The sequence below is a fragment of the Serinus canaria genome, chromosome 7 (assembly GCF_022539315.1).
Source record: "Serinus canaria isolate serCan28SL12 chromosome 7, serCan2020, whole genome shotgun sequence".
In the NCBI taxonomy this organism is placed as follows: domain Eukaryota; kingdom Metazoa; phylum Chordata; class Aves; order Passeriformes; family Fringillidae; genus Serinus; species Serinus canaria.
Genome location: NC_066321.1, coordinates 11905510 through 11929217, shown reverse-complemented (window position 1 = coordinate 11929217; position 23708 = coordinate 11905510). Strand labels below are relative to the sequence as shown.

Sequence of the window (23708 nt, the reverse complement as noted above, 5' to 3'; positions counted from 1 at the left end):
TGCTGGCTCCATCTTGTGGATTTAGAAGTTAGAAGCTCTGCTGTGGAGAGGGGCTGTTCAGCATGCTCAGACGAGCAGACAAGTTGCTGCTATTTACCTGCCACCTGAATTACATGTAGAAATCCACACTAGCTAGATTCTTCTGGTTTTGTTGCTTGGCTTTATTCTCTCATGCGGTGTGAGACTTTGTTCTAAAATTAAATTTTCCTTTTGCATGCAAATGCTAATGTTAAATCTTGCCTAAACATTCTTCCGTGCAGCAGAACACCCAATTTCTCATGAGGATGGTGGATTTACGTTTTTTCTGGCATTAAACCAGTTTGCCTTGCAAGTGTAAGTTTGTTCTGCTTGCTGAGCACTGATTTGCATGCCTGAAAGAATACTTATTGTTCCCTGAGACTGTGCCGTACTTCACTAAATGTTTTGTTTCTATGGGTGACTAAAGATGCTGGGCTTTCTTTGAAACATAAAGCCTTATTTTGGCGTGGGGCAGAGAATATCCTTTTTTTTTTTTTTTTTTTTTTTTTTCTGGCCCATGGTCTTTCCTCCCCCAAACTACTCAGTGTCTGTTATGGGAATAGGATCTACTAGGGATATAGCAGCAAATGGCCCCTTAAGCATTGTAACTCCGAAGGGGGTTGGAACTAAAAAGTTGAGGTGAGACTGGGATCATATGCTCTGTACTACCTGATAGAGTTGATTAATCTCCAGAGTTTACAGTAAGTTCCCTTCAATGAGCTTTGTTACTTGGCTTTGAGGCAGAATCATGTATTTGATACAATCATAGTTTATGGAGTTTGTTTTTAAAGCCTAGCGTTTGGGGTATCGGAGGCTTTATGCATGTTGGCTTCATAGCCCAAATACCAGAATTCAAGGACAAACTTGTGCACACATGTAGCTAGCATTGAGAGACAAGGAAAGTTACTCCCTACTGTTTAATAGTGCTGTGTTTTTATTCTAGAAAGGAAAACATATACAACAAACTGAACCTGCTGTTTGGATGAGTGTTTCAACCTGTGGTCTGTAAGAGTGCACATGATTATTCTCCCCACAAAATGATGGCATTACAATTCTATACTTGTAAACAAGGAAAACAACTGGACTGTGGGAAGGAGTAATTATCTGAAAAAATAGCCAAATTCTTCCTTGCTTCTAAATGAAAACTATCGTGATAACATTGCCCAAGATACCCTGCAGTTTTACTCCTAGAAATTTGGCTCTTCAGTTTTAAAAAGGCTGTTGAGAACCAGAGAGAGATGGTCCTGGTCAGGCAGAGACCTCCCTGACAGAAGTGTCTTTTTCCAGAATGACAGGCTTCAGAAATCAGAAATTAAAACTGTTTCTTGCTTGCAAGTTGGTGCTATGAACCCCTAACCTATTAGGTTGCTGGAAAAAAAATGCCTGCAGGATGGACTAGGTGTTTGGTTTTAATTTTCTAGTTTGTGCCCTGGTCATTGATGTGGAAGAGCCTCTTTCACTCAGGAGTCTCTGCTCTCATTTCTCTACAGCCTGCTTGAGGGGTTCAAAGGGTTTCCTAGGTCTGCTTAGGTTCAGGCAGCTTAATAAAATGTGAGCCCTTCTTTTCCTTTCACTCCTGGTGACTGCACCCCAATTAGGTGCTGAGCAGTGCCACTGTGTGACAGGTACTTGCATCCCCAGCTATGGCTAGCTGCCTCATTCCAGCTCTGAAGACTGCAGGACAGCAGAATTAATCACACTATGGGAAGAACAACTACTCACAGGAGGATTATGAGCACTAGGAGAGCTGGATGCCACAGACTTTGCAAATGAAAGCTGCTTCCTGCCTGAAGAACAGCAGCAGAATATGTGATTCACCTACTTCTGCAGTCAGGTTAGAACTTTCTAATGTGGTACCTTGAGTAAGTCTGCTTGAATGATGACAGTAGTACTCTAAACACTCATGGTGCAGAGGGTAACACCGTGCCTGCTTGTTTTGATTTGCCTTTTTTCCCTCTTTCCCTCCCTGAACAGTACGGAGGGAGGAGGGCAGGCAGAGCTTCTCCTGCGTGGGAATAAAGGCCACATTTGCAGCTTTGCCTCAGGAGCTTGAAAAACCATAAGTCAGGCCTTCAAAACTGCATTTTGTTTAGAAATAATGAGATGCTTTAGAAAATGAACTTGGAGTTCTCTTTCACAGTCTTTTTGTTTCCAAACATTTTGAGTACCCTTGCTTCATGTTTGCAAGCTTGCTTTCTTCAACAATGATGGCAGAAGTACTTTTTTCAATGAAAACTAAGATATTCTTCTGCTTGCTGGTTCCAGCACCTGGGGCATAAATTTTAAAATATTGTGGCATTTGGAGAGAACTGGAGGCAGGACATGCAAGCCACTCAACTTTGAGCCCCGTTTCTGCTGGGTCACCATTGTTTCCAGTAGGAATCTGAAGGATTGCAAAAGCCGGAACATAAGGATCCCCTGTTGGTGGTCCCAGTGTCTGTCTTGGCATTTTGCCAGGAGCCCAAGGGATGCACTTAATTTTCTTTATTCATTAGCATATTTTTAATCAAATCCATCAAACCACAATGTTTCCACATGTCTCTCCCATGGCAGATGAACAAAAATAGGTCAGTGCCCAAATGTACCTTTAACACACTGCAGTTCACTCCCCTTCTATAGTTGCAGTTGGAGGACAGCAAATGACTTGTACTCTGCACCTGGTGAAAACTCGTGAAGAAGACTTAGCTCCTCTCCTGAAAGGTGAGCACATGGACTTTGTCCATGACACAAACTGTTTGCCATCCGCTGCCCAGTCAGAGGGCAGAAAGAGCTGTGTCTGAATCCTCTCCAACTTGAAACTAAGTGTACAGCCTTTTGTTTAATAGTGAATAATCAAGCAGGTGCAATGTCCAGGGCTGAATTCCCTGGCCCTAATGAAGTTCCAAGACTGCTTACACCTAGTTTAATAACAGGCTTTTAAATTCTTGTCACCTGTAACCTACCTTCATATACCTCATGCTGCCAACCCATCTCTAGCCAGGCAAGGAAAATGTTGCAGTGTTGAGATCATGTTCACACTTGCAGCTGAGACGTGTCTTGCCTTGTTTCTTATCTCTGAATTGTTCATAACAAGAGCTAAGTAAAAATTACTCTTCATGTTTTTTACATGAGCTTTCAAAGTTGGTTCTGGGTGGGGTGAATATTGCATCAACACCAAGTTAAAACTTATCTTTTGTTCTTCTTTTTTGGAAAGAAATGGGGATATAGATTCCAGGGAAACAGTCTTCCCTATGAGACACAAATTGGGTAAAGTCAGAGGTATTAAATAGGTTTGGAGTTTTTGAAATGGAAGTGTATGACAAAGGGATGTGTGCTTTACTTTGTTTTCTTTCTCTTTTCCTAAGAAGCCTTTCCCAGGACTTCAAATTTAAAAAGTTGATGAACACATATCCTAAATTCAAAAATTGGAATGGACTTGTAGCCTGTTCCCAGCTGCAGAAAAGCTAGGGAAGTGAAAGGTGAAAAGCTCTGCAGCCCCACCTCTCCTGGTAACCCCTTCCTGCTGACAGCACCATCACCCCAGACAGGCTGCAGCAAGTGACGCATGCACATAGGAAACTCTGCTGCTGGCAGAGTCTCCCTTTCAGTCATCACAGGCTCCTTTGCGGTTCCTCTTGTTTTGGGAAGTAACCAAGGGGTGAGGGTAGGAAAGGTGTCTTAGCAAGACTGTTAATTTTGGCTTCCCAGTTAAAGGATTTGGGCACTTCCTGCTGGGAAGGCCTTTTGCATATATTTGTGTCAAAAGCCCAAAAACAGAGTATCACCTCTAAAGGCTGGAAGTTCATAGTGAGAAGATGACGTTTTCTCTGATGTGCACCAGGTGGTCTCTGCTAAATAACAAAGCATCCCAGTTGTGGGGCTGGGAAGCTGTATACTCCTGCCTTGCTGCATGCCTGTAAACATTCACAGCAGCAGTCCCATGTTATGGGCAAATACTCTACCAATTTATTGTTCTATTCATTTGGTTCTTCCACTTCTGCTCTAAGTACTGTCTTCCTTGACAGCTACCAACCACTTGGTTACTTTCAAGTCTTAATACAGACAGTTAATGGTTTGCCTTGTCTAAATGACTTACCCCTGTATTCATTTATTGTCCTTTAACCATTACTGTTAAACAAGCTCAGCCTTGCTACCTAGACAGAAAATAAGTTCCAGCAGGACTAATTTTGCTACAGGCTTAATCCTGCAAGTTTGCACCTTGTCACTTTGAGAGGGAAGAGAGTCACTTGGCACATGTACCTCACAATCTCTCTGCTCTCCTGTAGTGCCTGTTTTGTGGGCAGACCTGGGTCTGTACAGAATTTATTGTGCAAGGGTTTGGACTCTGGGGGAGCTGCCTCTGCTTTTGCTTTGTGGAGTGCTAGCATGGCAACGACAGTGATGTTTTAGTTTGGGGGAAGCAGGCTTGGAAAAGGTCTTGGGCATCACTGGGGAGTGTTACAACAGTTCTTGGCAGCTGCAGCAAATCTTTGCCTTTTGAAGTGATGTTTCCTGAGCCATGCTCTACCTCAAAATGGCAGCCACCAAAACCAAGAGGCTGCTCCTCTGCCTGAGCCAAGCCATGGGCAACACAGCCTCTTAAATTTACCTTGCTTGGGGGCTGAGGATCCCTTGGGCTTCATAATTTAGGCTCTCTCTTGGCTTTTTTCCAGGAACACAGCGTGGGTCCGTTCATGCAAGGGAAAGGCAGGGTGGTTGGCAGCACAGCAGTGTTTTGTATACACTGTGCTCTGCACTCAAAAGGCTAGTGCTGAACATGGGGAATTTCACATGGCTCAATTCCCTTCTGCCCCGGGGAATGTGTATGTCTCCTCTCCCAGCAGAGTGCGCTTACCCAGGGTATGCTTGGTGCCAGGGAGGGGACTGCCTCCCTCCTCTTAAAGCTGCTCTCATGTGAATTAGCTAGTTCCAAATGTTTTGGCTAGCAGGGTGAGAAGAAGGAAGGCCTGGGCTTGTGGCTCTCTGAACATTCTGTTTACAGAGTTGTGGGTTCCTGCTCCCTTTGGTCACGCACTGACTCAGCTGGAGGCTTGGGGAGTGCTCCTGTCCCAGCACCACCCCATGGCCTGCTCCTTCTGAGAATACCTGAGCTGCCTTTCATGCTCCCTGGGATTCCTGTCAGGCAGAAAAGAAGACTGAGCCCAGCTCTTCTTCATGAACTGTTGGACTACTGACTAAATTAAGGTATGAATAAAAATAGCCTACGCCCATATCCTCCACCCACCTTGGGCTCTTTCAGAAACAGAGAAGAAAAAAAATTGTATTTATTACTGCATTTTTGGACACCTGATCTGGAAGGTGGGCAGACTGAAAACACCTGCTGCACTGAGTCCTTAGGGAAGAAAGTCAGAGATGTCCATCTAGTCATTGTAAGGGATTAGTCCGAGATGGATGCTGCAGGCTTTACAAGGCTTAGAGGCCTTTGGTTTGCCACTAAAGCCAGCAACAGGCATCTGGGCATCTTAAATATGTCATCATGGAAGTCACTACCACATCAGATGCTCGAGATTCCTGTGCATTTTGCTATGACACAAGTGATTTTAACATAGAAAGTCAATTAATGGGGTAGGAATTCAGCAGCAGCTAAAACCACACATTTCACAGATTTCCAGTTGCTCTAGCTGAAGTTGAATAAGTGTCTTCTGTCTCCTTGAACTTTGTCCTGACCCGCATGCACAACATGATTTGTACTGGGAGTGACAGGGAGTGGACATCCGACAAACGTTTCCCCAAAGTGAAATCTGTGCAACAGCCTTATTTCTCGTGATATTTGTTCCAGTAGTTCACCATGCTGTGGTCAATTTACTTAGCTGCTGTCCAGGAAATACAGGTTAAATAGCATGCAATCATACTGATGGTATTAAACAAAAGCACCTTTCCAGTGTGACTGCACACCATTGGCACTTGAGTGCACGTTTTGTGGTGGGGAAATGCCTATGACCTGAGGAGCACCTGAAGCTGAATGAAGCAAGAGGCCCTAGAAATGCAGTCCAAGCCATCACACCTAATGCTCAGCTTTTATGTTGTTATGAAGAGACTATCTTTAACACACATACACACAAAATATAGGGGTACTGTGATGCCTAAATAACTGGTTATCTAAAAATTTTCTCTAACCCTGACATCTGGAAAAAGCTGTGGCTGTACAAAATACCATCTCTTGCTAATTCTTTATGCAGCTCTAGCACCTTTCACCCTGAAGGACCAGACCCCTTGAACTCTGGCCCATGACTACCTTCCCATTCGCCCCGAAAGACCACTGTAAATGAGGTCATCTTAGAGAAGTCCAGCTGTGTGATAGCAGCTGCTGCCTTATGCTCCCCTAAAGGGAAAGTGGGGCCTATTTTGGGGTGTGTTGGGACCAACTGGATGCAGGCCTTGCATTTTCTCTCAGTGCCCTTCACTGTTCTTGTAGAGGTGGCCCTGCAGAAGAGGGTCCCAAAGGATGCAGCAGCCAAGTACAGAATCTGATGGAGTGAAAATTTGTGCACAATTCAGAGCAAGTACCAGTTTCCAATAAACTCTAGTAAAGAGGAATTGTGGAGAATAAAACAACTAATTGGGTCCGTGTCAGGGTGCTTTAGTACCAACGATAAAATTTGGCCAAAGAAATGAAGCTCACACCTTTCTGTTACACACAAATAAACCAATATTTCCTAGGGATCTTTCACAACCTGTATTGGTGAGGATTTATCACACATAATGTCCAAACCTGAATGCACCTGGCCCTGGCATGGGATCCTTAGTGATTGTTTTTTGGGGTTTGGGTGGTTTTTTTAATATTCCATTTTCAGCTGGAAATTACTGATGTGACCAAAGTCCGATTCCTTTCAGCAGTTTCTCCCTTCCTCCCCCCACCTTTTCGCACTCCCTGAGGTCTGACCATCTGGAAATCCTCCTCCACCTCTTCATCATGTGTGAATTTCCACCTAGGGCTGAAAGTGTCACTGTACTAAAGTGTGATGCATTAACACATTGAGGCAGAAAGCAGAGGGGAGTTGGGGATTATAACACTTCATGACCCACTCCGCAGTCGCTCTATGATTTAATCATCTTTATCAGCTTGTATCCTTTTCTTTGTATCCCATATTTTCCCTGTATCCTTTATTAAAAAATTTCCATAATTAAAAAAACCCCAATGCTCTACACAAACACATAGAGTGCAGAATCTTATCCTGAGACTAGGATTGACTGAAAAAGGCAAATGTCTCAAGGAAAACATGCCTCACTCAAGTAATCTGGGAGACCTAGGTCCCTCTTTCACAACAAAGTTGAATAATTATCCATATCTCCTATTGCAAACTTGGGTTTCTTCCTCCCAACTCTCATGCATATGATCTGAAAAATATATACATATATCTAAAATGTAAGTAGTAAAAATGTTATCTTGTATAGAAATGAAACAAACTCTGCAAACCAGGTGCCATGTTGGTTTATACTTTAGGTAGAGTGGAATGGAAAATTCACTAATTTGGAAGTCAGTTAGCTGCCTAGCCTTCTTCTAACTAAATACTGAGGCTTATTATGCTTCAAATAAATATATATATGTATTTTGTGGCTTGGTTGCTGTAATCATCTTGGATGTAATAATGTTACTAGCCTCAGGGCTATATTTATTAAGATTTTAATTTAAAATCTTTCTGTCCTTCAGCATTTAAACAGAGGAAAACCCCATGTGGAGTAGCCAAAAAAAAAAAAAAAAAGTTCATCCTTTTCTTTTTCATGCATTCCCCTCCCCTAGGCCCTCTCTCTCATCTTTTAAGCAAAAAACCCTAGAACAACACACTTTCCTGTTGCAGCTCTGCGCCCTGCTAAGACTTCAGTACCTGTGTATGTTTGTTAGATCCACCGTCTGCTTAACATGATCCCTGTGCTTCTGCTCTTGCCATCTCTGAGGTGGTGGTTTATTTTCTTATCCTGGTATAATGGTATCAGTATATTTCACAGTAATATTTCCACATATTATAATTTAGTCTTAATAATGTTCTTGGTAAGGATCTCAACCACAGCTGTAAACACTGAGGGGGCAAGATTATTACTCAGAAATGGCAAAGGGCTGTGGAGAAGTTTGAGGGTTATTCTTTGTTAATAAGCTCCCCCACTTCTGGGAAGATCATGGCAGGGAAATAACAGAACAAGAAGACCTGCTTGTAGCCTGGAGAGTGAAAAAACTGTCACAGTGTAAGTGCTTTTTCACATGTTTTGGAAGAAATGGCAGAGGTTAGCACCCAAGCCGTACAGTGTTTGCAACCCATTTTGTTTTAATCCTGCAGCATACTCAGGCACTGACTTATGACCGATAGATGCTAAGCAGGACAGGAGGTGATTCAGAAATTTTTGTTAATAACCTTCTCCTGTGATTTAGTGTGGTAGCAGAGGACCTTGCTTGGAGCCAGTGTTCATGCAGCGAACGTGGTGGGTGAGGCAGTCTGAACATTCTAGCTAGAGGCCTGCAGAGGCTAAATAGCACCGGGCAGGTGAGTGTGAGTCGTGTGGGGCAGCTCTCAGCTGGGCTGAATCTGTAGAGCTCCACTAACTGTGACAGTGCTAGTGCTCTGCCCCAGTGGAAGAGCCTCCTTGCTTGAACTGGGGCACTTTGGTGCTCTTAAAGGAGTGCCTTGATCCTGGCCCTAGCAGAGAGTAAACCATATCACAGTCATCTTTCAAATCTCACTCTGACATTCTTTTGCAAACAGCCGAACAGCACAACAGTTTTCATTTAATATAATAAGATTCATGGAAACAAAACTGTGCAATTTAACTATGAACAGATTGAAAATTACTTTTGACATACAGCACAAAGGCCATGCTGTTTGTGTCAAGCTCTGTGGAAAAGACAAATTCTTGTATGCCTCTTTTCTTCATTTCAAAGCAACTTACGGAAGACTGAACGCTGTCATCCTAACTTACAGCTAGTGAAAATGGGGTAAAGAGAGAGAGGGTCAGGCCTAAGCCCAGGACTTCTGGCTGCAGCCTGTCCACAGGAAGTAGGTGTAGACACTTGCTCTACTAGCTACTTGATTGTGGGGGAAAAAAAAAAAAGTAAAACTTTGTTTAGGTACTCATGGAGTACTACTGATTGTCCACTGTGAAATGACTGAGGTACTCCATTTCTCTTAGGGCACTGCAAAGCTACCAGCTATTTTTTGCTTCTGAGCTTCATTTAAAATTTGAGGGAAACATCTCCATCTTGTCACCACTCCCTGTAACCACTGCTTTTCTCAGGACAGCTGATTTTAACTTTGCTCCATGTTAAAGTTCATTTTCTGGATCTGTCAGATACATCAGTCATGGGTGGATGACAAAAGAAAAGCACCCGTGGACTTCTAAATGCGCTGCCTCAATAAGTAGCGCTCAAATTACAAAAAGTCAGGTTTTAACTATTTTGTTTACCACTTAAATGCAGATTTTATTTTTACCCACTTTGCTACTTTGCAAGCCTTTTGGTGTGAACTTAAACAAACATGAAAATCATGTTCTTTCCAGTATGTTAAAAGTGCTTATATGTTAAAAGTGCTCACCACAAAGCAGACACTTCTTTGTTGGGCAACCAGCACAGCTTTTTCATGTTCTCTGTGTGTCCTCACCCGCCCAACCTATTTAGGTCAATACAAGCAACTTCAGAGGAAGTCACTGCCTGGTTATAAGGCTACGGCTTTGGACTGCAGAGGACAGACTGTGCGAGGAAAACAAGAGCACTCTGGGCCATCAACAAGCAGAGGGTTGCTCTTGACTATCACACGGGATATCCACCCGATGGCATTTGGTCCCTTTGGTCTGGAGACTGGAGCAGATCCCTGAAGTCAGCCCTTTTGGCAAAGGGACACTGCTGTGTGCAGAGACCTGCCCGAGGCAGGGACCTGACTGCACTGCACCATGGGCACGACATTCAGCCATGCTCACTCCCCACAGTGAACCTGGGGCTCGGCTGAAAACCTTCCCAGAGCATGGAGGGGTCACTGAAGAGGATCAGCCAGCCAACACATTGCCCATGAAGCATAGCCAGGTTGCTGAGGTGAGGGGAGCGGGACTGCAGCCACGCTGAAGCAGGTGCACTGGGAGCAGGAGGCTGAGGCTGTGAGTATATCCCTGCCACCCTGTCCTGCTGTCTTCCCCATGTCCCCCATCCTGCCTGACACTTGTGCTGAAGGCTGGCATTCAGTGGGTGCTCTCCAAAACCTGTTGAGGGCTCTACTGTATTTCTCTGTGACTCAGATTCTTCTTGTACCTGCTTTAGACGAAGAGTTCCAGTTTGGTCAGGTCTTTTGTTTCTGTCTGCTAAACCCTTCTTCTTCCAAGTGCTGTTCAGAGTAGGACCGTTTCTTTTAGAGAACATATCTCTGCTAACAAACAGTTTTCAATTAAAGAAGCATAGGCAGGAGCGAAGAAGCCAGAATAATCTCCTAGTGTTTTTATTTTTGAATGAGTTAGGTCTACCTTTGATGGTTCAGAAAATGTCTAGGTCATTCAGAATGGCATTTACCTACCTGATTTTTAATAGGACTTTTCTTTCATACAGAATTATGCTGCTTTTGAAACATCCACCGTCTTTGTCACAGTTGTTCAAGAAGTAATTTTGCATAGTGAGGAATGAGTCTGATTACGGATACATAATTTCATCTGAAGCTAAAGAATGTAATGAACACAAATTCCAGATAGAGCAGAGCACTCCCAGCCTATCCTGTATCCGTGTGTCTCAGTTTCTCTGTATTTCCTGCAAGATGACAATGGCCACTTTGTAAAAAGCTCTTTCAGATATGAGGCAGAAGTATATACTTCAAGGTCTAGCCTTGAAACTTCTGTGGGATAGCAATGCTCTTCTGAAGTGCCATTTAAAACAGATTGCGTTTCACTACGTGCAAAAATCCCCCATATAGATGCAGCTATATGAGCAAAAAAAAGTGCTTTTGCCAGTATAGCCTATTTTATTTGGGAAACGCTTGCAGAAAAAGATGCTTGTGCTAGTAAAACTTGTATTTGCTGGTTATCAAAGGAGAAGCATTTCTAGTGCAAACCAGGCCTCTCGTATGTGAAGCTTTTATTCAGTTCAGCCATCAGTAAAGTAGAGAAAATCCTACCTCAAAGGGATTAGTAAGGTTACCTAATAGATATTATTAATGGTTTAAGTGCATAAAAGGTGCTTTAGCTAAAGGTGAAGGGCTAGATCCTTCATTAATGTAAATTGCTCATGGTCCCACTGAGGGCATGGTGGAAACATGAGTGCACTGAGGGAGCTTCCTTGTGCCATCACCTCCTGTGCAGTTTCTAGCTCAGGGCTGCACTGACTGGCCTCTCCAAGAGTGACTTCTGCATCCTTACCCCTGAGAAAAATGTGTATAAGCAAATATCTAGGTTTTAAAGGAAGAAAGAGTTGTATCTAGGAAGACCCTGTTTGGGCAGGGAGGTTGGATCAGATGACCCCAGGGGTAGTCCCTTCCAAGCTGACCTGTTATGTGATTCTGTAGCTGTCGGATGTCTCGGGAACATGCCGACTTACACTGCCTGAGGATCTCAGTTTATACTGTTTTCATTTTACTAGTAGCTTTTTATAGGCATCAGAGTCCAGTCATGAGACTCAATGATTCTACAGAAAATACCCTCTGATGCTGTACTTTCTCAAAGCAGGGCTCCCTGGCTAATCGTGTGCTTGCCCATCAAGCACAAATCCCAGCCATTTCCTTCCCAGTTTTCCCCTGCATTTAATGTATGGAAAAGCATGACCCTGAATCAGATGAATAGCAGCCGGTTTGAGAAGGTGTGTGTGAAAATGTATCCTCACACAGATGAGCTCAGAACAAATAGAATGGAGGGGAGGAGGGGAAGAGAGCAGAGTCGGGGAATGTGAAGCTACCCTCTCCCTGATAGTTCAGCCACTATGTGTGAGCAACAAGTTTATGCCCAAGGGAAAGAACTGAAAGCTGAAGAAATCTTAAAATTAACAGAGCTTTATGGCTCAATCAATAGGCCATGCTCCCTGAGCAAGATTAGAAATCAGATGGCATATTTCTTTCTGTTACCCCAGTTTGCTCTCCCCAAAGGCTCTTCTGCCTGAAAGCATCTGAGGTTTAAGTTCTTCTTGAGGAGGAAGCCAGAGAAAGTCCATTGTGTGAGAACTGCCTCCAGAATGCTGTATTGGACACACTTTAAATAACAATAGAGGTTATTAGAGTATTAGTTTGTTAGTAATTGTGAGAGAAGATAAGTCTTCCCAATATTTGAATATGCAAAATGGCTTTGGCTGAGAAAGAGGGGTGGGGGTGGGGGAGGGGGGAGCAAAAACCAAAAAAACATGCCACTACAGCGAGTAACACGGATGCTTAAAAATCCCTATATGTAAAAAAGAAAACCTCTACCTTATCTTACTGCTAGAAACACCTTGCCAGATTTGTTATCCCCATCAAACCCATTATATTTTTCCTCTTTGGCATTTCATTTTCACTAGGGCAATGAAATAGTTTTTTCCAAAGGGAGATGGACTGTGTTTGCACCTATTTCTTGTTTGACAGTGACCTCTATGAACCAGTCATCACTGCTCTGCCTGTTGTTTTCTTGTTAGCTCTTTGCTGTCAAATTAATTACTGTGAAGTACTAAGCTTGTTGCATTCACGTGCTCTTATTAGCTCAGAGGATGTCAGAGTGATTGGATTTTTAGCATTATTTCTTTTTTTACATTCCAGGCTTTCCATTCAAAACCTGTTACTGGCAGGGAGGAAATACTGTACCTAATTCTGGTCTCTCATCAGGGTAGCTCCAGTGATGCTGAGGATTTACAAAGCTGTATATGCAATTAGACTTTGTTTATATTAAACCCAACATGAACAATTAGATTGGGACTGCAATGTGATTTGAAGCGCGGCATTGAATATCTTTCCTTTTGCAGTACAGAACAAGAAAGAAAACATTTGTGATGAGAATAGCATTCGTCCCCTCCATTCTTAAATCACAGTAATGAGCTGATCCTCCACTTGACCCTCTTCACACTCCTGAGTTGCTTGTATTAGTGACAGCTAACAGCTCTCACTCGAGTACAGTCCAGGGATCGATGAGAAGTTTTATTACTTTCTTCTTCTACAAAATGAAACGAGCAGAAGGGACTTCTTTGCTGTCATGCTTGAAATTTGTGTGTCCTGCATCTGCCCTTCAAAAGCACCATCTGCCTCGGTGAAAAAGATGAAGGTCTTGAGAGCTGTCTTCATTCCTTGAAGGTAGATTTTAATTTGTTATTAAAAAAAAAAAAAAAAAAAGAAAAAAGAAAAAAAAGTAGATGCGATTAGAAAGGCCGGCTGCCCCGCTGCCCGGGCAGGAGGCTCAGCCCAAGGTGCTCCTTCGCCCAGCGCAGAGCTCCGGCTCCAGTGCGCACCGCCCGCTCCCCAGCCCCAGCCCCTCGCCTCTCTGGGACCGGGGACCCCAGCCGGGCCCGCGGAAATCTCCCCAGCGCCTGTCACGGCCGTGTCCTCCCGTGCGTCCAGGGTCGTCCCGCGGTGCCGGCTGTCCCGGTGCCGCTGTCCCCGTCCCGCCCGTCCCGGGGCCGCTGTCCCGGTGACCCCGCCCGGCCCCCGCCGTCGCTTCCCCTCGCGGCCCAGAGGGGGCGCCCTCGGCCCAGGCTTGCCCTGTGGCGGCGGCGGCGCGCGCGGGCCCCGCGCAGGTGAGCGCGACCCCGCGGGGGCCCGACCCGGCGCGGAGCGACCGCGGTGACGCCTCGACGGCGACGCCTCGGTGCCACTGCGGCCGCCGATGTGCGCCGGGCGTCTCCCCCCGCCCCCTCGGCCCCTGTCCCTGGCCGGTGGTCGCCGGGCAGGGTTTCTGGCGGGAGCCGGGTGGGAATCTCTCCTGGCCGCTGCTGTGAGGGGTGACACGGCCATCCCGTCTGCCTCGGGATGCCTCGGCCATCCCGCTCCCCCCATCCCCAAAGCGCTGCCTCGCGAAGGCGCGCAGGAAAACCCAGTCCCCGGGCGCGGGCAGGGCCGGCGCTGCTGCCGGCTCCCCGCCACGGTTGCGGGAGTGCAGCGGTCCCGTTATTTCCCCTCCCGGCTCCCCTCGGCCGCCGCCCCGGTCCCCCTCCCCCTGCTGACTCCGACAGGCTCCGCGTCCCTCCTGCCCCACGGAAAACACACACAGTCCCCGGCACCCGCCCCGGCTACCCGGCCCATTCAAACAAACAAACAGAAACCCGCCCCGTCGCAAAGCCAACCGACGGTAAACTTTCTAATGACTTCTTCTTTCAAGTGCTTAAAAGGCAAGGAGCACCGGGGGAGGGGAAGAAGGGGGCATCCATCTCCCGGCCGGGGCGGGAGGGGGCCCGGAGCTGCAGCCGCTCGGGGTCCGTCCGTCCGTCCGTCCTGCCGGACGACGGGACAGGGACGCAAGCCGGTGTGTGGTGGGTGTGTTTGCAGGAACCGGGAGGGAGGGAGGGAGGGGATGGGGGGAGTTAAAGAAACAGCATAGTTAATATTTCCACATCAGGAAGTTACTGTAATAGCCCAGGGGGCAAAAGACTTAACTTAATCTCCTAAATAGTGAGGAACCCATGGCGTCTCTGTTATAGGTTGGAGTTCCCACGTGGTTTTAACTCCTGTATAAAAGTTTCAGTAGAAAGTGCCACAATGTCGTGATTTTGCAGGGGAGAAAAATTAGCAGGAGGAGATCAGAGAAGATAAGCGAGGAGCAAGCAGCTTCCCCGAGACCTTTCACTGCGGATCCGAGAGGGAACATCAGACGCGTAAAAAAAGAAAAAAGAAAAAACAAAAACAAAAACCAAAAAGCCAAACAAAACAAAAAACCCCAAACAAAACAAAACACAGCGTTCAAGCCAGCACAAGGCGAGCGAAAGATCAAAAAGACGCAGAGGGAGACAGATTAACTGGAGCAGCAGCAGCAGCAACAACAACAACAAAAATCACACTTAAAATAATAATAACAATAATAATAATAAAACCCAAACCACCAACAAGGGAGATATTGTTTAAAAGAGCAAGCGAGGGAGCGAGCCGAAGAGCTGGTCTGACCGAGTGGATCCGTGCAGCTTCTCCTGGGATCGCCGGGATCGCGCCGCTTCTCCGCTCCGCGTCGCGCAGCGTGCGGTGCCCTGCCCGCGGTGGGGGTCCCTGGGCGCCGCCACCGCATCCGCGCCGGACTCCGGACCCTCCGCGCTGCTTTGAAAATAAAAGCATCTCGCTAATAATAAGTGGGACGGTGGGGGGAGAAGACTCGCAACAGTGGAGCTGCCAGCCGCGCACCCTCTGCCCGCCGCCCCCGGCTACCTCCCCAGCTATGCTCCGGGTCAACTTTGATGGCACGTTGAGAAGCAGCGGGCGCTGAAGGGGGACAACCGAGCGGCGCGGAGCGAACCTGCTCAGAGACCTTCACCCACGGATTGTCTTGCGGGGGCGGAGTGGGCGGGGGGGTACAAGTGGCATTTCTCTCCCCCCCCCCCCTCCAGGCTATAAATTGGATTGTATATAAATCTGCTTCGTTTATCTCCCTGACCCCCCTCAATGACGCTGGACTAGAGAGCTCCTCTCCGCGGCCCGCCCGGACCTGCCGAAGCGAGCGATGGACCACGAGAGACAGCGCCCGGGGATGCCCCTCTGAAGCGACGCGGGGCACCGGGGCAGAGCGGCGCCGCCTCTCCCCTGCTCCCCGGATCCCCTCGCACCTCCGGCTCGGTCCCCGCTCCCCCTCCCTCCTCCCCGGGTTCCGCAGCCACCCCCTCACCTGCTGCCGTCCCCCTCCCCCGTGGAGCCGGGCTCTCTCCGTGCACGCCAAGCCTGTTCCCCCCCCCGCCGCCAACTTCGCCCTCGGTGCCTGCGCGTGCAGCCTCCCCCCTCCGCCTCCCCGGCGGCACACGCCGCTTCCCCGGGCGCCCCCTCCCTCCGCCGCGGCTCCCCCCCTGCGCGGAGCGGTTGCGGCCCCCCAGCTTGGCTGCCACCGCCCCCTCCGCGCCGCGGAGCGCTCGGAGCGGCGCTGCCTGCAGACGGGCTCCCTGCGGCGCTCCGGGGCGGCCCCCAGCTCGGCCCCCCGCTCCTCCGCCATGGACGGGGCGGCTCGCCGGGGGGTGCTGGCCGCGCTGCTGGCCTGCGGGCTGCTCCTGCTGGGCGCCGCGGCCACCCCGACCCCGCCGGCCCCCGCCGGCGGCTCCCCGCAGGACACATGCACCTCCTGCGGCTTCCGGCGGCCCGAGGAGCCGGGCAAGGTGGACGGGGATTTCCTGGAGGCGGTGAAGAGGCACATCCTGAGCCGGCTGCAGATGCGGGACCGGCCCAACATCACGCACGCCGTGCCCAAGGCGGCCATGGTCACGGCGCTGCGCAAGCTGCACGCCGGCAAGGTGCGGGAGGACGGCCGCGTGGAGATCCCCAGCCTGGACGGGCAGGCGAGCGCCGGGCCCCCGGCCCACGACCCGGTCTCCGAGATCATCAGCTTCGCCGAGACAGGTGGGCGCCGCCCGGCCGCGGGTCCCCGCCGCCCGCGCCCCCTGCCCGACCCGCCGCGGCCCCTGCCCTGCCGCCCTCCCCGCCTGTCCTGCCTCGCCCCGTCTGTCATTCCCCCCGCTCGACCCCTGTCAGTCCCCCTGCTTGACCTCTGTCAGTCTTCCCTCTCGCCTTGCCTGTCCTCCTGCCCACCTTTTCTTCCCGCCTGCCTGACCCGTAGCAGTTCCCCGGCTGCCCTTGCCCGGCCCCCTGCGCACCCTGCCTGTCCTCCCGCCTGTCCTTCTGCCTGGTACAGGCACCTGGCCACCCAGCTCACCCGCTTGTCCTCCGCCTCATTCGCTCTCCCCTCTGCCCCGCACCGTCTCGCTCTGGCCCTGCCCGCGCTTTCCCGTCCTCCCTGCTTTTGCCCCTGTGCCCGGGATTCTCTCCGGGTTGTGCCTTGCAACCTCCCCTCTCTTGTCCCTCCATCCCTCCGCAGCCTTTGTGCCCCGGCTCCCCTCCGGCTGTCCTCCCAGCTGCACCGGGGCTTGTCTCTGTCCCAGCGTGTCCCACTGTCCCTCCTCTGCCTGTCCCGCTCCATCTCTTGCATCCCTTGCCTTGTCTGTCTGCCCTGCGCATTCATCTGGTTCACTGCCTGCATCTGTCTGTTGAGGCTTGCATTTGCCCATCCTCTCTTTCCGTTTGTTTCCCATTTATTTAGCTTTCATTTGCAGTATTGGCCTTGTCTGTTTGTCCATTGCATGCAGTGTCCTACCAAGTGTGTCTCCTGTCTGTCAGTCCGTTTACTAACTGCCCTCCATCCCCACGGTACCAGCCATCTCAGTCCTGTCCAGCCATTGCAGTTATGTGTCACCGAATTCCTTCAGCACAGCTTTCCAGTAGTTTAACCACTGTCCCCATGAACTTTGCACATCTGGCTGGAACACCATCACTCTGTGATTTACTTCTCTCCTGTCTATCTGCCCATCTCTCCTTTCCTTCATCACTCTATTGCTCGTTTCATTTTCCTCTCTCTATCGTCTTGTGGCATCTATATATCATTTGTCCGCAAAATAAATCTCTTTCTATCCTGTATGCTGCCCACTCATCTTCTTTATCTACCCTCCCACTTACCAAAGGCATATACATTTACAGTATCTATGGGATCTGTTGCATTATACATATGCTTGTTATATTCACATACAAAATTTATGAGCGCACACAATCTCACACAACACAAGTGATGTGGATCGGTGCAGCAGCACCGTACTGTTCTTTTTCTGTCACTGTCACCACAGTTTATGAAAAAGTTGTGTACTTACTAACATGAGAAAGGCTTTCTAACTGTACATTTTGGGGGTTATTAGTTTTTAATGGGATGTCGTTGGGAGATCGGGGGTGGGCTTGTACTTCCATTTGGTATTCAGTCAATCGCTGTCTTTTGTAACACTTCCAAAATTGACTTTATGTAAAACGTAGACAAACACAGTGAAAATTTTTGTCACTGAACTATTACAAGGTACTGAATGGGCTCTGGAGGCACATTTGAAAGGCATCTAGGGTAACAAATGAAGACACCGACTACGCAAAAAATCCCATTCAGAGATTGACAAAAATGCTAAAGATTCTTAGGGAAGGAAAAGGCAGAAAAAAATCTACATTTAGCTCTGTACAGACGGAAGCAAAACTGATAAGGGCAGATGAGAAAATGCCTTTCCAGCAATAATTTTAAATAGCGATTGGGATGCTTTGATTCAGGGACCAGAATTACAGTCTCCGCCATAAAGGCCGGCACATTTATCACCTACGCCAAATTTAGTTAGGACTTACATTACGAAATTGCAGGAAGGCCGCTGGTATTTCTGAAATGTTTCATGCAGCAGGATCTTCTGTTTACAAATAAGGGGTTATGTCAGACATTTGGTGACATTTGGTTTTCTGTGACAATTTCTCTCCTTTAATTCTGGTGTTGCTGAAAGGCGTATTGAGAACAGCCAATAACGGCGTTACAGCGGGAACAACCGCTCCATTGCCTTGCCTCTAATGGGAGCTCATCGTTCTGGGGAGAAAAGGCAGAGATTGAAATGATTAATAATAGCTGATATTCTACCAGACTAAGTAGGGGTTAGCTTGATCTGTTGGACAAGCAGGCACATTACTGAAATATTTTCCGTTCTGTCTCGTGAATCCTCTCCTTTAAACCGCAACGAGAATATGTGCAAATCGAAACAAAATCCCTGGTTTGGCATTGGCATTTTAGTGGTTATTGAAAGAGCTCTCCCCATGAGAATTGGCAGGTAGCTGAAAGTTAAAACTATTCTTAAACTGATGAGATAGCAGAGTTCTAGTCCTAGTGCCGGTCTTTTCAAGGGGCTGCTGTAGCATCTTTAAATCTTGCTTTCTGGAAAAAACATATATTCTGTAAAACTCTTTCTGATGTCTGTGGATCTGACACATCCGACTACAGCCCGATTTTGAAGGCTGATGTGGGAAGTCCCCTTTTAAATTAATTCTAATTGCAAATTGGGGATATCTGATGCAGTGCATGCCTTCTGACTGGCACAGCCCCGTCACTGTTCGCTCGATCTGCTGTGCTCTAGTGTTGTCTCTGAATCCAGAATGGCACACAAGCTAACATTTCCTTTTTGACTTAATCTTGCTGATCTCTCCTTATCTTGCAGACGATCTGGCCTCATCTAGAGTCCGCCTCTATTTCTTCATCTCAAATGAAGGGAACCAGAACTTGTTTGTCGTGCAAGCCAGCCTGTGGCTTTACTTGAAGCTGCTTCCATATGTCTTAGAGAAAGGCAGCAGGCGAAAAGTAAGAGTCAAAGTCTATTTCCAAGACCCGGACACTAGCAACAAGTGGAATGTGGTTGAAAAGAAAGTTGATCTCAAAAGAAGTGGTTGGCACACTTTTCCCATGACAGAGGCAATCCAGGCTCTGTTTGAGAGAGGAGAAAGGAGACTGAACTTGGATGTTCAATGTGAGGGCTGTGAAGAGTATTCAGTGCTGCCAATTTATGTGGACCCCGGGGAGGAATCCCACCGGCCTTTTTTAGTGGTGCAAGCCCGCCTCGCTGATAACAAACACAGGATCCGGAAAAGAGGCCTGGAGTGCGATGGCAGGACCAATCTATGTTGCAGGCAACAGTTTTACATTGACTTTAGACTTATTGGGTGGAATGACTGGATCATAGCACCATCAGGTTACTATGGGAATTACTGTGAAGGGAGCTGCCCGGCCTACTTGGCCGGTGTCCCGGGGTCGGCTTCCTCCTTTCACACCGCTGTCGTGAATCAGTACCGAATGCGGGGGCTGAACCCGGGCACCGTGAACTCCTGTTGCATTCCAACCAAACTTAGCACAATGTCAATGCTGTACTTTGATGATGAATACAACATTGTGAAAAGGGACGTTCCCAATATGATTGTGGAAGAATGTGGTTGTGCTTGATTTAAGGTGTGTTTTGGGGGGGGAGAGAGAGAGGGAGAGAGAGAGAGAAACATTCCCGTACAAGATGGTGTTGGAGGAAGTTTCACTGTGTATCCAGGCATCAGTGTTGGAAAGTCACTGTGGAAAAGTTTGACAAAAAAAAAAAAAAAGAAAAAAATAATCATTTCACTTTGGTGTCAGGACAGTGGCAGTTTGTGGATCATGGACACTTATATATTCTATCACTTATAAGTTAATGCTATGAAATATCTTAAAGACACATACACACACACACACGAAATGTGGGCACGCACACAAACACACGCTCAGACACACAGACACACACACACGAGGCAGCTCAGAAAAGGGACATGAGCACAGAAAGTCGGTGACCAGTGACGATGGACCTAAATGCCTGCCAGTACGAGTGAACGGCTGAGCAGCTGTTTCCCCGCCTGCCGGCAAAGCCAGACTGAAAGGAGCTCCCTTTGCTCAGGCAAAAGCACAGACTGTGAGAACACAACATATTCTTGCACGCAGGTGTCAAAATGACCAAACTTAGAAAATTAAAAAAAACAAAAAAGGAAAAAAAAAAGTCGACTGTCACCTCTTAGGTCTAACAGGAAGCTGCAGGACACCTGCCTTGGGAGGCAATCACTTCCTCTTAATTTAAATTTATCTAAACATAAACATCACAGATACCCACTTCTTGCTACAGCACTTCCAGCAAGGAACTCTGTGGTTCCATCAGGGGGAGAGAGAGAGAGAGAGGGGAAAGGGGACAGACATGTGAGAAACTGCTGTATTTCTAACACCTGGCTGTTGCAGAGTCACAAGCTGGGCTGGCGTGATCTGATGCTTTTACTGTCCACTAGCAACCCATGGTTGGCTACACCCGCCGTGTCTTGGAAAAGGGAATCGATACCATATCTGGACTGTGTTGACTGTTGGCATCTCTCACTGTGCAAAGAACAAAAAGTCAAAAGTTGCAATTTGTGTTCTTCAGTGGGGGACTCGGCAAGGCTACGTCACGTGGGGGACGAGCAAACAAGCAATGGCCACCACGGCTAAACCAATGAACCCTAAAGAGGAGTGACAGCGACAGAGTGGAGACGTTCTGGGAAATGCAGTGCATTTAATAACAGGCGAGGAACATTTTTACAAGTCTTGGAAAGGAGGAGAGAGGAGAGTGCTTTCAATTTCCTTACCAGGAGGTGTCAAGGATGGCCATAAAGATCAGAAAATAATGATACAGCATAGCACTTGCAAACTGCTTGAATGCACGTATAATAGCACTTGCAAATTTCAATGCCTTGAAAAGTGGTACTTGATAGTGCACTTATCTTTGCTCACTATCTAGGTAAACAGGTGCCGCATGAGCTATGCAATTTAAAGTGTTGACCCATACTAGACAAAACTGGACTTATGATATGACTTTTTTATATTTTTTTATACTTGAAATTAAATCTTTTGCTTCTTTTTTAAAGCGAATGATTGCTTTTAATGTTTGCACTGATTTAGTTGCATGATTAGTCAAAAACTGCCATTTGAAAAAAAATGTTATTTTTATAGCAGCAAAAAATGAATACAGTTAAATGTATTATACAGAAATTTTGGAACCAAAGAGGCCAACATATTAGTTATAATTTTTATGAGATGGCAAAGCCATCATATATCATGTAGTCATACTGAGCAATCCCTCACGAGGCCTACCAATTGTTTCAGGGTACAAAATGGATTCTGTTTGTTCTATTCAGTGTCTTTTCTATACCATACGCACATGGAATGTAGAGTGAAAAAAAGTGACTATTGTAGAATACATTACAATATGTGCATCCTTTAAATCCAATTTTTATGTTTATTTAATAAAGTTCCTTTTAGGTTCTGTTCCATAATAATTTAAACCAAACAATTTTCACTTAGATTTGCTGTTGAAGTATTTTACATTTGTGTACAGTTTAAATAAATAAAAAAGATTGAAAACTGGATGTGCTTTTTTTTTTTTTCAGTCTGTAACATCTGGAGGAACTTGCTTACTTTCGGGACTGAATAGGCTGCAGACGGTGAACTGTCGCATTAGACCGTAGTCGCATTAGTCATTGCAGAAAGCCTTGTCTGAGAGCTCAGCTGCGATCCTAAAAATGTTACACTCCAGTTTTATTGCTGTCTATACATGTAAGCATCTGCTTCTTTCTCTCTGCAGCAGTGCAGGGGCTCTGGGCGCAGGAACGGCGCTGTTCCGCATACCTGCAGGTCATTTACAGCAAGTTCCTGGTTCACCTGCTGTGTAAGAATGTAACTTCTTCTCTGGGTCACTCCCTGACTGCTTAGAAGAAGTAAAAAAAAAAAAAAAAAAAAAAAAAAAAAAAAAAAAAAAAAAAAAAAAGTGGAAAGCACTTCCAGGAATAAAGGACCACTAGTAAGTTTAATTAATTTTTTTTTTCCAAAACTAGCTGACACTAATAAGAAAGGGGTTTTGGGTTTTTTTTCTTTTTAGTAAACTATCTTCCTTTTATTAATAAGCCCTCAAAAATATTGAGAAATACTCAAGTACTCAGCTGCACATATATCCAGATATTGATTTAACTGATTTTCACAGATAAAGTCTTCCTCCTGGAGACCTTAGCAAATGCCAGCTGAAGCTGACAGAAGGACCTCTGTTGACTTAGCAAATGTTAGAGCTGACCCTGAAACCCGAAAAGTATTGAAGAAGCAAGATCATGCAACTAATGATGGGTTCTAGTTACAATTCACATTCAGGTGTAGCTCTGCCCAGCTCTCCTCACAGCCAGGCACTGGGGTTGAACGGGAGACCTGGAGGAGCAATTTGCTGTGACTGTGTCAACAATCTGCTTCTCAGAACTTTGTCCTCTAGATCAAATTTTTTTAATATCTCACAGCTTTCTTACCACCCCAAGCTGCACATTGATTGTCAAAGCCACTAACCATTCAATGCTCCACCTCTCAGCAGCCTTCTCTCTAGTTTTCATTCTGTGGGTCAACTGGGCTACTGAGGAGTTCAATAAATTCCCCTTGAAATCAGTGGCCAATACCCCCCCCCTTCACTCTGAAGGCATGTTTGCCCTAATATGACACTGTCATTATAAATAAGACTGGGCAACCCTTTAAAAAATGGGATCTATTAAGAAATCTTGCCCATTGAAATGCAAGGCCCTGGAGCCTGGCTCCAGTTAGGTTTCATTCTTAATTGAAAATGTTTGGTTCCTGGGGTCAAAGCCAAACCCTGCATAGGACACTGGGACTCCTGTACTCAGGGGGAGACCAGAGTGTCTCAGTGAGGGGTTTGGACCTGCAGCCCTGGGGAACAGGGAGCTGCTAGCAGCCAGGATGCTTCGAGCCTGGGCTGCCCAGGACCAAGGGGCAGGAACTACTCTGCATCCTGCTGCAAACCCACAAGTGAGCTCGGGATCCTGAACTCTCACACAGGCCATCAAAAAGCACCCCTTTTCTTTAGGTATAAAAGCCTTTCCCAGCTTTCTTCCCCTGTCCCTGCCTTCTCTGCTCCACGATTTGTAGCTAGAGTCACGGGGTTTATGGGACAGAGCATGAATATCAGGATAGTGTGAGGGGCATCATTTGGGAGTGGGAAGAGCTGGATCATAGTCCAGGCTCCCAGGTCCTTTTATTTTGAGTGAGACTCTAGAAACCGATGTGAACTGAACATGCTTGGAGTTCTCTGCAGCATGGAGTCACTTGCTGCTCTGGGCATTCTATAGACAGTGAGGTGTTCTTGTATCCTGGTGCTGACAGCAACCTGTCACACAGATATCTGAGGCTAAAATGAAATAAAATCGTCTTTAATTTTGTGGGACCAATGAGACAGT

At 47.0% G+C, this 23708-nt stretch overlaps 2 protein-coding genes across 3 annotated transcripts; both read left to right on the top strand.

The window, feature by feature from the left end:
* Positions 1-13756: 13756 nt before the first annotated feature.
* Positions 13757-14856, top strand: LOC115485597 (uncharacterized). Of its 2 annotated transcripts, none has more exons than XM_030241762.2 (2): positions 13757-14214; positions 14639-14856. In XM_030241762.2, exons 1-2 carry the CDS (start codon positions 13896-13898, stop codon positions 14650-14652), a joined length of 333 nt encoding a protein of 110 aa, XP_030097622.2. In that variant the 5' UTR covers positions 13757-13895; the 3' UTR covers positions 14653-14856. The 2 variants fall into 2 exon arrangements, with proteins under 2 accessions (XP_030097622.2, XP_050832572.1); XM_050976615.1 differs by having other exon boundaries at positions 13757-14388.
* A 1192-nt stretch (positions 14857-16048) lies between these two features.
* INHBB (inhibin subunit beta B) lies at positions 16049-21851 on the top strand. The gene is made up of 2 exons (XM_030241718.2): positions 16049-16451; positions 19109-21851. Exons 1-2 carry the CDS (start codon positions 16049-16051, stop codon positions 19882-19884), a joined length of 1179 nt encoding a protein of 392 aa, XP_030097578.2. The 3' UTR covers positions 19885-21851.
* The last annotated feature ends 1857 nt before the right edge of the window (positions 21852-23708 follow it).